This window comes from Gymnodraco acuticeps, unplaced genomic scaffold, assembly GCF_902827175.1.
Source record: "Gymnodraco acuticeps unplaced genomic scaffold, fGymAcu1.1, whole genome shotgun sequence".
Lineage (NCBI taxonomy): Eukaryota > Metazoa > Chordata > Actinopteri > Perciformes > Bathydraconidae > Gymnodraco > Gymnodraco acuticeps.
Genome location: NW_022990743.1, coordinates 843,334 through 858,110, shown reverse-complemented (window position 1 = coordinate 858,110; position 14,777 = coordinate 843,334). Strand labels below are relative to the sequence as shown.

At 40.9% G+C, this 14,777-nt stretch overlaps 2 protein-coding genes across 8 annotated transcripts; both read right to left on the bottom strand.

Moving 5' to 3' along the window:
• Positions 1 to 1,668: 1,668 nt before the first annotated feature.
• LOC117556636 (C-X-C chemokine receptor type 4-like) lies at positions 1,669 to 3,384 on the bottom strand. Its single transcript, XM_034232080.1, has 4 exons — positions 3,277 to 3,384; positions 2,951 to 3,159; positions 2,575 to 2,858; positions 1,669 to 2,479 (listed from the first exon to the last, which is right to left on the bottom strand). Exons 1-4 carry the CDS (start codon positions 3,289 to 3,291, stop codon positions 1,884 to 1,886), a joined length of 1,104 nt encoding a protein of 367 aa, XP_034087971.1. The 5' UTR covers positions 3,292 to 3,384; the 3' UTR covers positions 1,669 to 1,883.
• Positions 3,385 to 6,058: 2,674 nt separating this feature from the next.
• si:ch211-227n13.3 lies at positions 6,059 to 10,225 on the bottom strand. 7 transcript variants are annotated; one of them, XM_034231981.1, is made up of 6 exons: positions 10,097 to 10,225; positions 9,443 to 9,514; positions 8,372 to 8,853; positions 7,782 to 7,857; positions 7,179 to 7,283; positions 6,059 to 7,095 (listed from the first exon to the last, which is right to left on the bottom strand). In XM_034231981.1, the coding sequence occupies exons 1-6, from the start codon at positions 10,132 to 10,134 to the stop codon at positions 6,711 to 6,713; spliced, it is 1,158 nt and encodes a 385-aa protein (XP_034087872.1). In that variant the 5' UTR covers positions 10,135 to 10,225; the 3' UTR covers positions 6,059 to 6,710. The 7 variants fall into 7 exon arrangements, with proteins under 7 accessions (XP_034087872.1, XP_034087873.1, XP_034087877.1 ...); XM_034231982.1 differs by having other exon boundaries at positions 6,059 to 7,086; XM_034231986.1 differs by having other exon boundaries at positions 9,342 to 9,514; positions 9,994 to 10,219.
• Positions 10,226 to 14,777: the final 4,552 nt, after the last annotated feature.

Genomic DNA, 14,777 nt, shown 5'->3' with positions numbered 1-14,777 from the left:
AAAATGAGCAGAATAGGGCCCCTTTAATATTATTTTTGGGGCCATTCTTTCACTAGAATGGCTTAAAATGAATGACTAAATGCATTGTTATACTCAGTGAGTTAATCATGTATTTGATCAAGTCTTTCCTTTCTTTTTGGAATAAATGTCCTCAATTTGGTGCTTCTAATAGAAAGGGCAAGACTGAGGGTGAATGGTTTGCAAATGCACGGGAAATCTAAATCTAAAACTGAGAGCAACAAAAGCGACATTTCTAATTGGCTCATGAAATGATCATGTAAGGATACCATCATGCTGACTTTTAACACTTTACAGATCTACCATCTATATGTTAATCTAAATGTTTATATATACAGTCTATGATGTTAATACATCACCATATTGCTTGCTGTTTCCCGATGTCCTTCAGTGTCTCTCGTGCATGTTGGTAAACTGATTTATACTATAACAGCTCTGTGTGTTGGTGAGGGAAGAGCTGCTCTGGTGTTTGATTGTTTTAGCTGCTTGTTTTTCCTAAAATGAGCTGCAGCAGGAAGTCTTTCCTGTTTTGGATACACTATGAATAGAAGAGAATTGTGTGTGAGTGTGTATGTGTGTGAATGACAGCTATAGAGAGAGACAGGGAACAAAATATATGAAAAGGTACTATAATTGGTAAGTTTTCCTCCATATATTGACTATGAATGAAGTGATTACACACACATTTCTGCATATATATGAAGCCCATGAGAGTTACCGTGATGCCACAATCCAGACTTCCTTTTATTGCTTACTAACTGTATTCTTCCTATTTGTCTCTCACAACTCTCCTCTTCATCCTCCTCAGCTCTGCTCCAGGAAACAGGACACGGTAAACTTCCAGCTTCTGTTTCTCACACTTCCAAGTGGAAGTAGGCATGTGGGAAGTGCTTTGTATACATGTGTGTGCATTTAAGTACTGAACAAATGGACCTCCTGACCCCTTTATGCTCCCTTCTCTCTCACGTAGAAGAAGCAAACAGTTTATATCATCATTGTTGATCTGCACAACCATGACAGTGACAAACACACAAAAACATGTGCCTCAGATACACCTGGCCACCAAACGTCCCATTTGAAAAAAGCACAGTTTCATTTTTCGAAATAACTTTACTGTGCCCATGCTCCGGATCAGTGGATTCAGATGGCAGGTAGCGGCTGACTGATCCTGAATCACTACAAATGAAGACAGGCTGATGATAATACAGATAGGAACACCATACGTGCCACAAATCATTTCAACACTGTTTTTCTAATGCTATGTATCTGTTAACCACTCTGCTCCCAAACACCAAGTGCAACAAAAAACAATCGTGATTTGCCACCTTGGACACTGCTGTCGGCTTAAAATTAAACCACAAGCGAGATGAAATAGATTTGATTCAGCCATTTCACTATTCCACCATTCCTGGCCCATTGCAATGTGTTTTCTATGATAAAGGGTCGGCCATCTCATTAGCTTGCTTAGTAGTCTCTGAAGGGTTTATGTAGTTTTGGCTTTAAAGTAATTACATTAATTATATCTATCTCCCCCAATGAGAATGAGTGTTTGTTGTGGTTCATTGCTTTAAGTACAAGACAGGAATTTACAGTTTCACTCAGGAAGCTAGAGACCTATTTCATAACAAAAGACATTTTCACACATATGGGTATTTTGTATATTTTATTAGAAAACATCAATACACACAGCAGCACCAAAATCATGTCTAAAAACAATATTTACAGGAGAACCCCCACATGGAGGGAGAAGACAAGTCGTAAACCAGCAGACTGCTCCTCACTTTCTCAGACCTTTTGTGTAAATGTCCTTAAACACACACTTATATACACAGTATATATATATATACATGCAACAGAAGCAAACACTAGCTGGAATGTAAACTGGAGGACTCGGACTCTGTGGTGGTGGAGACCCCTGGGCGTCTTCTTGGTAAAATCTTTAAACTTGAGGCCCGGCTCAGAGTGAGGGCTCTGCGGGCCGAGCTCTTGAACCCGGCCCCCAGGAAGGCGTACAGCAGGGGGTTCAGGCAGCAGTGTGCAAAGGCCATGGGCTCAGCCACCACCAGCCACACGCCCAGCACGGCCTCCAGGGTGCAGCCGCGGGGCAGGACCTCCAGGCGCAGTAGGGCGTCCACAGAGATGCCCACTCCGTAGGGCAGCCAGCACACAAAGAAGCAGAGAACCAGAGCGATGGTGGTCCTGACGGCTCGCCGCTTCTGCCTCTGGCCCCCCAGCGGGCCCCGAGTCAGCCGGGTGACGATGACGCAGTAACACACCAGGAGGACCAGGCCCGGGATCACCAGACCCACCAGGACCAGCTGGAGACGGAAGACTGCAACCCAGATAGGAGCGTTGTCTGCTGGGTAGAACCGCTGGCACAGAGTGGCCCCCTCCCCCCCCTCCTGAGTCCTCGCAAACACCAAGTCTGGCACTGCCAGGAGGCCAGCAGGCAACCAGGCACCTGTAGAAGAAGAAGAAACAAAACATAAGAGACTGTGGGGGGAAGAACAAAGAAGTTGCATGGGGGAAATAATGTCTGTCAAGTTCAACACTCACCCACATACACCAGTCTGTGTGCCAGCAGCTGCCTCAGCCCCCCCGTGTTTGTGTACGTGGCTCGGACCACTGCCAGGTAGCGGTCCAGGCTGATGAATGCCAGGATGAGCACGCTGCCGTACAGGTTAACCGTGTAGATAACGTGCACACCGATGCAGGTGGCCGCACCGAAGCGCCAGTTGGCCAGGGCTGAGTCCACGGCCCAGAACGGCAGCGCCAGCACAAACAGGAGATCAGCTGCTGAGAGATGGAGGCGATACCGGTCTGTGAGGCTGCACTTTGACCTGGAGACCAACATAGGAGGGAAAACCATTCATCTTATTGGTCAAGGACACAAAGAAACTCACCAGATCACCAACAATAAACATCATCTCACCTGCGTTGGCAGCCCAGCACTATGACGACGAGCCCGTTTCCTGTGATTCCGAGGATGAAGATGAGGGAGTAGACCACAGGCAAGAAGACCTGCTGAAGGTCAGCAGTCATCACCTGCTCCACGTCACAGGGCTCCTGCAGATCCCCCGCCAGGTCGCCAGAGCCAGAGCCGGAGCCTGTGTCATTGAGGTCGTAGTCGAAGAAGATATGCTGGGGAGACAATGATGATTAAAGGCAGGAAGCATAAGGACAAAGCAACAATCGATTGTAAACACAGATTTGTGAATCTACTTAAAAGCTTAGTTTGACCACACATCACAAACTCACCTCATAGTAAGACATGACGGAGGCAGTCCCTCTCTAGACGGAGTGAAGTTGAGATTTCTGTCTGCAGGGGATATATAGTTGCGATCGTGCTCCTCCCCCAAACACTCCAACACATCTGTGTTCCTGCTGAAACGTTTTTCCTGTTTTCGAGGTGTCAGGTGCTGATAATGGTTCTATCACAGGATACTGAATTTGCGTGTGCACTGCATGAATTGTTTTGGCCCTGAGACCTCTGGTTTGTCATGATCACAACCTATTGGTAATAGGAAAGACTGCAGATGAGAAACAGACCGTGTTTGTTTGTGTCCCTCCAAACTGCACGCTCTGTAAGCTCAGCACAAGCAGCAGGATTTTCAGCAACCAGTGTGAAAATACTTTTTGTATTTGATTATGTTGTGATGCACGGGAGACCAGAAGTGAATTGGAGATGATTATCAGTCAAGTTTACTTTATGAGTTCCTCTGATCTGTCACTATCAGTAACACATTAGTGTGTGAGTGTGAGTCAACTTTCTAAGGGCAACATAACAACATGTTTATCACTGAGTTGTGAGCACATCCTTCTGAAAAGTGAAACTGGATTTTTACAGTGTGTAATATAAATAGAGGATTCACTATATTTAAGTTTACGCTGATATCTTTTTTGGCTTATTACCGTTATACCTCATATTATTGTATGTAATATGTATGTGAGTAAGTCTTTCATGTAATTGAATTCACATATGATGATGTTACCTGTGATGGCCCCACTGGCAGATGCAGACATATGCTTTCCATAATGTACACGTTCACTGGGCAAAACAGAACCAAAACATTAACTTATGTAACATGTAAAGCACTGGCCTGTGATATTTAAAGCCTTTTGCTGTCGATACCAAATAGTGTATTTGTATGTGACATCATGATGCATAGGCCTACTATGATTATGACATAACAAATTGTTTCAAATAAACTATTTTAAATGCATTATTAAAACCATAAGTAAAATAAGGAATTACAATTGACAATATCTATTTTACCTCGTCTTTAAATAAGTACAATATTGAATTAAGTTGTACCTCACAATTAATTTGCTTCAGCATTTCATGATCGTTTTGATTTAAAGAACATTTTAAATGTAAATAGGCAGCTCAGAGAAACAGCTGCTGCTCTTATTGACAACAAGTTTAATAAAGTCAAAGTGATTTAATTCATAATTAAAGGCATTTAATTATAATGAATGTTTTATTTGTTTACAATGAAACTGTATATTCTACATCCTTGGTGTTGGTCAGCAGACACATTTCCTGTCTTGGCACTCGCCGTTTTGATTTGAAATCCCAACCCTCCAACAGTACAATATAATCCCATGAGTAAACAGCAACAGGTCCCAAAATAAACTCCGACCCAACTCTCAGTCCCTTATCTCTCGCTCCTTCTCCACACCCTTCCTCCACACTCACTGGTATCAGCACAGATCTCTGGGAAACAACTTTGATGAGGTACAAAAACAACTTATCCTCATCACATGATTTAGACAACTTAAACATGATTTCTTGTAACAGAGGGCCTTCTGAATAGTAAACTAGTTTTAAAACTCATCATTTTCAATATAGAAAAAAATGATGTTATCAGACATGCTCCATGCTCCTTCCATTTGTATATAAATGATATAACTTGGACTTGGAATGTATGAACTATAAATTGACATGGTTGGAAACATAATGGAACACAAGAGCGAGCACCTGATGTGAACTGTTACTCGTGTTATTGGAAATAAATTCCATACTGGTTGTCCTAACAACCTGCTGCTGCATGTTAACCAAAGCCAAGCGAGGAAAGTAACATAACTAACATTTTAAAAAGAGAGGCCCTATTGTTATCTTCTTTGTTTTTCCCCCTTTACCTTAAGTGTGTTATATGTAAGGGATAATGTGCAGTGACGCGGTCATTATGGGGAATTCTGTAACACATAGGTAAGCTCTCTGATTGGTCAATAGGCGTGTTTGATTCCACGATCAAAGAACGGTCAAATAGAACGTGCCTTTTCACAACAAGTCAGTATCCCTCCGCGTCTGAGAAAAACGGTATACCCTTGGCCTGAAAAGCAAACTGCTTGAACGGTCAATAAATCCTTGACAGCGGTCTGTCTGTTCGGTATTAACAACGTGTCACGTGTTCTGAATTGACCAATCAGAATCGAGTATTCAACTAAGCCATGTAATAAGCATGCATATTGTTCATTCAAGAGCATATCTCTCCCCCCCCCCCCTGCCTGAAACGCCTCCATTGGACTCCTTTGTTTACTTCTGTAAGATAGTGATATCACTTTGTTACACTCGCGTTTCTATTGGCTAGCGCTCCAACACATTGTAGGTGTTAGGCTTAGGGGTGGGACAACTCTTAAGCGGTTGACCAATCACAACAGAGCCGACCAGCTAACCAATCAGAGCAGACTGGGCTCTGGTTTCAGACAGAGGGTGAAAAGAGGTGAAAAATAAAGAGCGTTTTGAACATTAAAGCATATAAACATGTCAATAAGGAATCTTAAATTAGCTAGTAGGGCCCCAAAAGGTGGCTTTTAAATTCTTAATTATAATTAAATTTGAGGTGTCATAACAGTAAACAAAAAGTAGAGAATAAAACATTCTTTCTTTTTGTTGCTGTTATTAATTCAATCGACTGATTTAAAAAACATATATATAAACATATTTATTGGTATGTAATGTATAGTATTAACATACGGTATATATTTTTCTGAAAAAGGAAAAAATGTAATGTCAACACACTTAATCCCACGGGGCTGATATACAGTGCTGATTCCTTTATTAAGTGGCGCCACCATGTGGGCTTTAACAGAGAGGGTCTAACAACACTGCCCAACACCTGAAAATAGTTCATGTTTACACACCCACCACTTGGAACTGTCTTTCATTTGATATACTTAGTAAACAGGCTTTTTTTTATACAGACAGGTCAAGGATATAATGTGTCCCAAATGTATACTCCATACTACATGTAAACATATAGTTTTGCAATTCTAAGAAAATATGTAAGAATCAATAATCCTTACTATCTGCATTGTGGTACAACACTAAAATAGATTATTCTTTAGAATACTGAAAACAGCATGGGATTAGTCTGTGGTATTAAAATGGATCATGAGTTCTAGTTATATAGTTCACCCTACTAAGGTGCTCATGTACTGGTTTGATCAGTCTATTCTAGGGATTGGGTAAAATATACATGTACAAAAAAAAGAAGCAACACTAACGTTGTGTGTTGAATTAAACTACTTGCTAACAATAAATAAATAACATGCAGGTATGTGGAACTGTATCAGTGGTCTACTCAACTCAGAAACATCAAGAACAACAGAGAAAATAGGAGGGCTAAACCGCAAACTTAACAAGTAAAAGCTACATCAGGGCTTGAATACCTTCCTGAGTCACTTAGCTAACGACTTTCTTTCACGACCATGCTGCTGTTGCAGCGCAACTGGGCAAGCAAGTCTCTGAATCCACACGCCTTTTTCGCTGCTTTCTGATTGGATGGGAGCTCTCTGGGCTCGGTGGGTTCCAGGGAAACGTTGGCGGGGATCAACTGAACAGTCAAATGTGTGTTCGATTCATCGCTGACTTCTTGATCGATCTGATCTTCCAAACCAGCGCTGAGAATGCTGCTCTTATCGGTGCTGCTTACACAGATGTTTTGGAGGTGATGGTTGCTGCGGAGACGCTGCTGCTTCGCCACACGAGGACCCTGTGAACCAACTCTTCTCCTCTTCCCCCTGTTCTTCTTCATTTGTTTCATTGGCGTTCTGAGACACCGTCTAAGGTTCCTGACACAAATGATGAAGTCATTTTTCATGTTAACAAGCTCATTGAAGCTTTACTGCTTTAAAGGTGATGTGTTTGACGTTACCTCTGGAGGAAGCTGTGCGGTCTTGTGCAGGCTGAAGATTCCAACTTTCTCCCACATTGAGAGTTAAGTCTTTTCTTAAACAGTTGTACCAGGATCAGAAGCTTCCTGTTGAAATACAGCGGTTATAAAGGGCTGAGAACATTTGTATTTGCATAGCTACAGGTGTTCCTTTTGTAAAAAGGTATACGATGTAACATTCATACATTAACATTTTTGAAACCGACAAGACCTGTAATATTATCCCAAATGTTTCCAACAACTTTTAAACCTAGAGAAATCTGCTATTTTAAAACAAGGTAATGGACCATATTATTCAGGCATATGAAGTGGCAAAATATCCCCCTTGAGCATGTTTTAGCATAGTTGTTTTATTGCTGTATATTTAAAATGTTGAAAGATTTGAGTCATCACACACACACACACACACACACACACACACACACACACACACACACACACACACACACACACACACACACACACACACACACACACACACACACACACACACACACACACACACACACACACACACACACACACACACACACACACACACACACACACACACACACACACACACACACACACACACACACACACCGTCTTTCATTAGGCAGCTTCCTCGGTCTCCAGCTCTTGATCAGAACCCACTCGTCACATGTCAGGGAATTGGGATCTTAAGTACAAACGGAGAGGTTCAACATGTTGTCGTGCATCCTGAGAGTAAACGCTGCAGAGATGCACCTCCTTTGACAAATGACTGTAAATGTGGAAGATATAAAAACAATAGTGCAAAACTAGTAATGAAACTGGCTTTGAAAAACAGAAATGCTTACAGAGGTAGTTATACTATTCATAATTCAATGCAAGCACATGGTTCAGAATTGACTTCATTGGACAAGTTGAATCAATAAAAAGATGCAGGTATCAATAGAAAACTATGTCCAAAGAATTATTATATAAAATGTTTACGCTGAGCCTTCATTTACAGCAATTGCATCATAACTTTCATTGAAGTCGCAAATATTTGGAAATCACCATTTCACTATATACAAGGCTGGCTGATAGCATGCCAGGAAGGACTTGACTGTGACGATACTTTGTTGTACTAATATTTGAGGGTACCACGTGCACATTTCCCAACACATACATTACTGTATCCACCGTTGCTTAAACAAAGAATAACTCACCATTGTTCAGGAGTTTGTCTTTCATAGGTCTTTTCGACTTCTTTGCCTCCTCTCCGAGGCTCCTACAGGCTGTGCACACGCCCTGTGAGAGAAGCTGTTTCCTTCGAGATGCATTATGGGGGAGGAAAGGACCAGACACTATGCTGCTTACAGAGACGCAGTCTGCATCTGAATCATCCACTCCTTCATCAGTCACCTCTACAAACCTCTCTTCATCCTCCTCTCCGACACCTTTAGCCTCAAGTGTGCTGTTAATGACGTCAAGGATGTCGCGGTCCCTCCTCTCCTCTGCATGGACTCTGCTGTCACTAGTTTCTATTTTCTTCAGCCCATTCCTCTTTGGCCTACTCCTCAGCTTGCGCTGGATATCTTCTTCATCCGAGCTGGGGTCTCTCTGGGCAATCTTCTTGGAGGCCTTCGTTAGGCTTGAGGAGCGTTGGGTCAACATGGATGTTTTCCACTTCAGACGATACTCAAATGACCTGTGATAGAGAACAAACCTGTGATAAAGAGCCCGTGAGGGGTTATACATTTGTACATGATCACCAAGACGCAAACCTGTATCTTATTCAACAAGTTCTGCAAATAAGTCCTAAAACACAGACATTTGTACGCTTTTATTCCCTCGTCTCCAAGTGAATGTTTTTTTGTTGTTGCACGAAATAAGATCTGTGGTTGACTCAAGCTTAGGAGATTTTATAGGTTTTGTTTTAAAACATAAAATACCCAAATGTATTAATTTTGTAGCATATCTTTAAAATAATGCTGGCTAACATAGGGCTAAATGAAACTACCTAATGTTGATATGCCAAACACAAGTTGTGGTTAGGTCATAGCCCAACTTTAGCATTACACTTCTTGGGATTGCATGTATGCTTCAGAAATCATACAATGTGTGTTGACTTGTGAAGATTAACTTTCTGAGAAAAATGTGCAAGTATCATACATTTGTGTTTTCGACAACGCTTACTTTTCTTCAATGACTCCAATAAAAAACCCTATTGGCTTTTTGACCAGTGTGATGTTAACTTCTGTGTTGGCTTTTAGAAAAGAGTTTTCATGTGGTCCTACCAATGATATTCTACTCTTGTGGACAGTGATGACTCCACGCCATCTGCCTCATACTCGCTGTCAGAGGCCGGCCTACAAAGACAACAAAACAATGTAATGATGATGACGATTGGGTAGAAGAATAACAAAGGCACAATGTTAGAAATAACATTCTGATGGATCTCAATTGTCAAGTCACTGTTTCATATGATTCAAAATCAAAGATTGGCATAAAGTTGTTTTTTTAAATCAGAAGAGCATCCAGACATGTTCGTTATGTAACACACCACCTCTTGTACATGTAGTAGGTGTTGTTTTCACAGCTTATCCCCCACCAACTGTTCCTCTTTTAACATACATTGTTGATTTCAACTAAGAACACACACAAACAGCTAATTAAATACAACTATATGTAGTAATATGTGGTCTGAAGGTCTGAACAGGACATCAAGAGCAAGCGCTTGCTTTACGATCACAACTCGAAAATGTCCATGATCCATATTATTAACCCATAAGGACCCACCGTGACACGGGTGTCACATGCACTTTAAATGTTCTGGAAAGTTCCTTACACAGCTTTAGCTTTGTTTTTATCTCATGAAGTCCCAACAACAACAGAATGAACAACATTAGCACCGGGATCGTCAGCACTGAAACTATGACTCTAAAACTTACTGCTCCTCAGATCGCTCAAAGTCTACGTGATCAAACATGACTAAAGGAAGCCATACGCTTACTTAACTAATAGGGCTCGAGTTTTGTTGAGCTTGGACGGTCTGAAGATGCGCGCGATGGGCAGAAAAGTAGCGCCGGTTGATTTCTTCTTCTACGCCTGTGTGGACAAAGAGAGAAATGGCGCCACGTAGTGTTAAGACCATGTTTTATGAAGATGTTTAATGCTTGTTTGATACTAAACCATTTTGCTGCATTTTTATTCTTCATTAACTTAAAGGCTAAAATGAAGAAATACATTATGAAAAACAAAGCAGGATTCATTTTATTAGACTTATGGATACAACATATACAGATTATAACAATAGGCCTACTATTAATTAAAAAGTCATGTTTTGGATTGGCTAAAATGAGTGAAAAATAATGTTCTTTCAAGACAAGTTTGGGAAACCATGAATCTTTTAGAAAAGCAAGTAATGTGCATCCGGCCATAAGTCCTCATAAAGTACAAACAAAGAAAAGGTGATCAGATGTTTCAATATCACCATAAGGAACACAATTATTTGTTTCTATTCCAAAACCTTATTCCAAAACACTGGATGGATACACAATATTCAAAAATGTGGAATTCATTTATTTTGCTAACTTTGGGAGTTATAGGGAATTTAAAATATTTAGTCACTAACATGTGAATGGTACTTTTTAAACAACACTTTCTCAGGAGAGAGCTCTGATCTACACATACGAATGGTACATTTTTTTATTCAAGTTAGTAGAGAGATTGAAAACGATAGTGACAGGCTGTTTCAAATGGTCAAAAAGAAATCAAGAAACTAAAAACCCTTTATTAGGGCTAACTAACAGTTCTAAGTGCAGACATAATGACTTCATAGAAAGTGAAAGGCACATGATCAGATGGTTGCGGACAATATTTCCTTTATTGTAAAACAGTGCAGAGGCTTAAAGTACACAGTAAAAGAGCACATTGGACGTCGTTTTAGGGGGCGTTGTTGGAAAAGTAAGGAACTGAATTCTCGGATGGAGCGTCTCTGCAATCTTTGGACTTCAATGAATCGGCTTGCGGAGAAACTGGTGGTGGTTGCACAGATTGGGAGGGGCATTTTTTGTTCTGGCGATGAGCAGGAAGGGTGGTGAACGTGCACGATAGGGAGGAGGAAGCATCTCTGGATCTGGAATTCCAACAAGGCCTGGAGAAAACACAAAGAAAAGGTGTTGCATTAAAATAGCATTCATCAGCAAACGTGCATAAAAATCCATTACCTAAAATGTCATACTGCTATACTCTACGTACAAGTGGGAGGAAGAGGAGCTCTTTCTGTTTCATGAAGGCATCATCACAGTCAGTCAGGTTCATGTTGAGGAGTGTGAGCTCAGTCTTTCACACAACGTTTGAAAACACCTGTGAGAAGAAGAACAAGTGAACTGAATGTAAACAGAGAGCCAGCTTTAATAACACAGAAATATGTTTGCATATTAACTGTAGGACTATATCTGCGTGTGTTTCTCTGGTCCTTGCTGTTCCACTCAGGTCTCCACATGGCAGTAGGATAACATCTGTGCAGGTTTCCTTATAGAGGCTGTAGGTGGAGGTTTGGCCACAGCTTTCTGTGGGGATCTTCAGGGGGAGTGGTCTTCTTCAGGTGGCTGAAGGTGGAGGTTTGACCGCAGTGATCTGTCAGAATCTGCAGGTGGAGGCGGCAGCTGCAGGTTGCTGACGGAGGCTGCAGGTGAAGAGTGAGGCAGCAGTTTGATGCTGAAGCTGCTGGTAGAGGATGTAGGCAACAGAGAGACAGCGGCTGTAGGTGGAGAGGAGTCTGTCATCTCATAGGCTGCTGCTCAAGGCTGATGTTTTGTCTGGTAGAAGTAACAGGTGGAGGCTGGAGGGTGGAGGGTGGAGCAGGTGTTCTGGCAGGTGATAACTGTTGCTGTTGAGGCTGAAGCTGGAGTAAGAAGACTGTTAACAGAGGAGCAGGAACTGATTCAGAGGAAGACAATTCATCAGTGGTGAGATACATTAAGATCAATGAAAGTAAACTTAACTCAAACTAAATACTAACTCTTAACACTAAATACTTATTCTTAATACTAAATACTTATACTTAACACTAAATACTTATACTTACTACTAAATACTTACTCTTAACACTAAAAACGTATACTCATTACTAAAAACTTAACACTAAATACTTATGCTTAATACTTAAAACTTAACACTTAACTTAACTTCAATACTTAAAACTACTAAAAATGAAACTTAAAACAACTAAACTAAACTTAAAGCACAGTATTATTAGACAAGTCAGCTTATGAGAGTGTGTCTTAGTGCTTTGCCCTTTTTGCTGGTGGATATTCGGGCTCTGGTTCACCAGAAACATCCACGTTGTAGAGCGGAGGCTGGACTCCAGCACCGTAGGACACGTCCACATGGACCAGACCGTCTTCATCCACTGTCTCTGTGAACATCGGACGGTCCAGTCGCTCCCACAGCTTCTGCTTGATACGACGACCCAGACCCAAACTATATGGACGCAGGCGACCGTCCGGGAACCTGAGAGGAGAAACACAAAAATAAATCTTTATGATGAAGGAAAATAGAGAGATAGATTTCTAAGAGAGTGGAAATTCTGTAAATGAACTGACTCGTTTGTGACACAACGTACCTCAGCATGTTATCCACAACTTCATGGTAGATGAGCTGGTACTCCTCGACTGAGCGGTTGTGGATCCTGATAGGGTCTTCGAGGTGCAGGGGAGCAGTGGAGGTCCGGAGGCCGGGGGCCACATTAGAGACAGGTGGCAGGTCAGCAGAAGCAGCAGGGCGCCGGCGCTTTGTATGTGCCACCTGGAGAATGTGCCAGAGGATGTCAGACTCTAGCAAACTTCTTACTTAACAAAATACTTTTATAATTGAGGAAACAATACTTCAGTTCTTGAAGATTAAACCGTGTACAATTTCAAGGAACAGAGTTGAGTATCAGATGTCTCACCTGGTCGTCCCTGCAGCAGGGACACTGTCTGCAGACGGCAGGCCTCCTCTGGCGGGCAGAGACTCTCCTTCCTGTCTGGTTCTCCTGCGGGAGGACGGGCACTCGACCCTGCAACAACACACACTCATGTTAGGATGAGGCTTTAAAAGTACATGCAGGATTTACCTTTTTCTAATATTTTGTCATGTCGTAATAGGAAAATCAAATGTGTTATTGCTAGTTTTATGTGCTGCAACATTACCTGGCCAAAACCTGATGTGGTTGTTGGATAAAAAACATAAATGAAGGAATATGAAACATGTAATCAAAGTCTGAAAACCTCATCAAAAATGCTACGTTAAAGTAGGCTACTTCAGTTACTTTAATTAGTTACATTCAAAGTCACAATATGAATGTATTTCAGCTTGAAGCTGGGTGATATAGCCTACAAAGTTAATATAAATGATTTGTATTAGACAACATTTATGTGTTATTATATTCATATAGTCTTGTTTAGATTAATTAATGTGTATTTTTGGTATTTCGTACTGCATAGATTCATTAATTGAATTGTTTCAGTGGCACAGCCGACATGATATTAATGTAATATCAACTTTGTGTAATGGTACTTATCGTTACAGGAGCCTAAATGATTTGTTAAACATCAGTAAACTGTGAGGTTTCTGAAAATGTCGACGGTAAATTACATTGGAAACAACGGGGACATGAACGGAATGAAATCTTACATTTTCCATACTGAAAGTGAGTTTTCTCTGCGTAATAACTATCAGGCGGTCTCTGACTCTTCGGGATGTAAAAATACTTGAGTAGAAGCGATAATTTGGAAGAATCGTAGAGTGAAAGTGGAGAAAATATTTGTTGTGACCGTCTTCAGGTAGTTTTCAGGTTGTTATGGTTTAAATATTGATCCGATATTAATGCACGTCCTGCGTCAACCCATGGCAACCATGGAATCCTCTACGTCCATTTTGTGCACGCAGTCACGTTTTGCCTCTAATATAAAGTGTATACTATCAGCCTGAGATAAAGTTAATATAAATGAATCTGTATATATAACTGGTATTGAACTGGAGTATTACACGCAGTTTTCAGTTTGCTATTAGAGATAAATCCAAATATGTGCAGGCAGTGCAGCAGAGACCATAGTGATATCAGTAAATGGTTTATCGTTATCTTTAACCCGAAAACAAAACTCTATGGGAATATAAATTATGGCAGCACTTGTTATTGAACTATTAGTGGTAGGACTACATAGCCTACCTGTTGTTGTGGTCGTTCCTTTCGTTAATTACTCACACAGCAATTGTGCAGCTTGTTGAAAAATATTTAACTTCCAACTTTCCTTATAGCTACTGTTGTAACATAATCTAGCAGCCAGCTCTTTCTTTTATTTGAATGTCCCTCTGAATGAACCATATCGTGGTAACTGACCATAACGTGGATTTGTTTTAATTGTTTTATTGACAAAGGTGTTATGATAAGATTTACACCACTCATATTCACAGAGGTGGTAGAAGTACTCAGATATTGTACTTGAGTAAAAGTAGAAGTAGCCTCAGAGTGTAGGAATACTCTGTTACAAGTAAAAGTCCTGCATTCAAAATGTTACTCAAGTAATAGTACAAAAGTATTAGCATCAACATATAATATAATAACATTTTGCAGAATAATATATA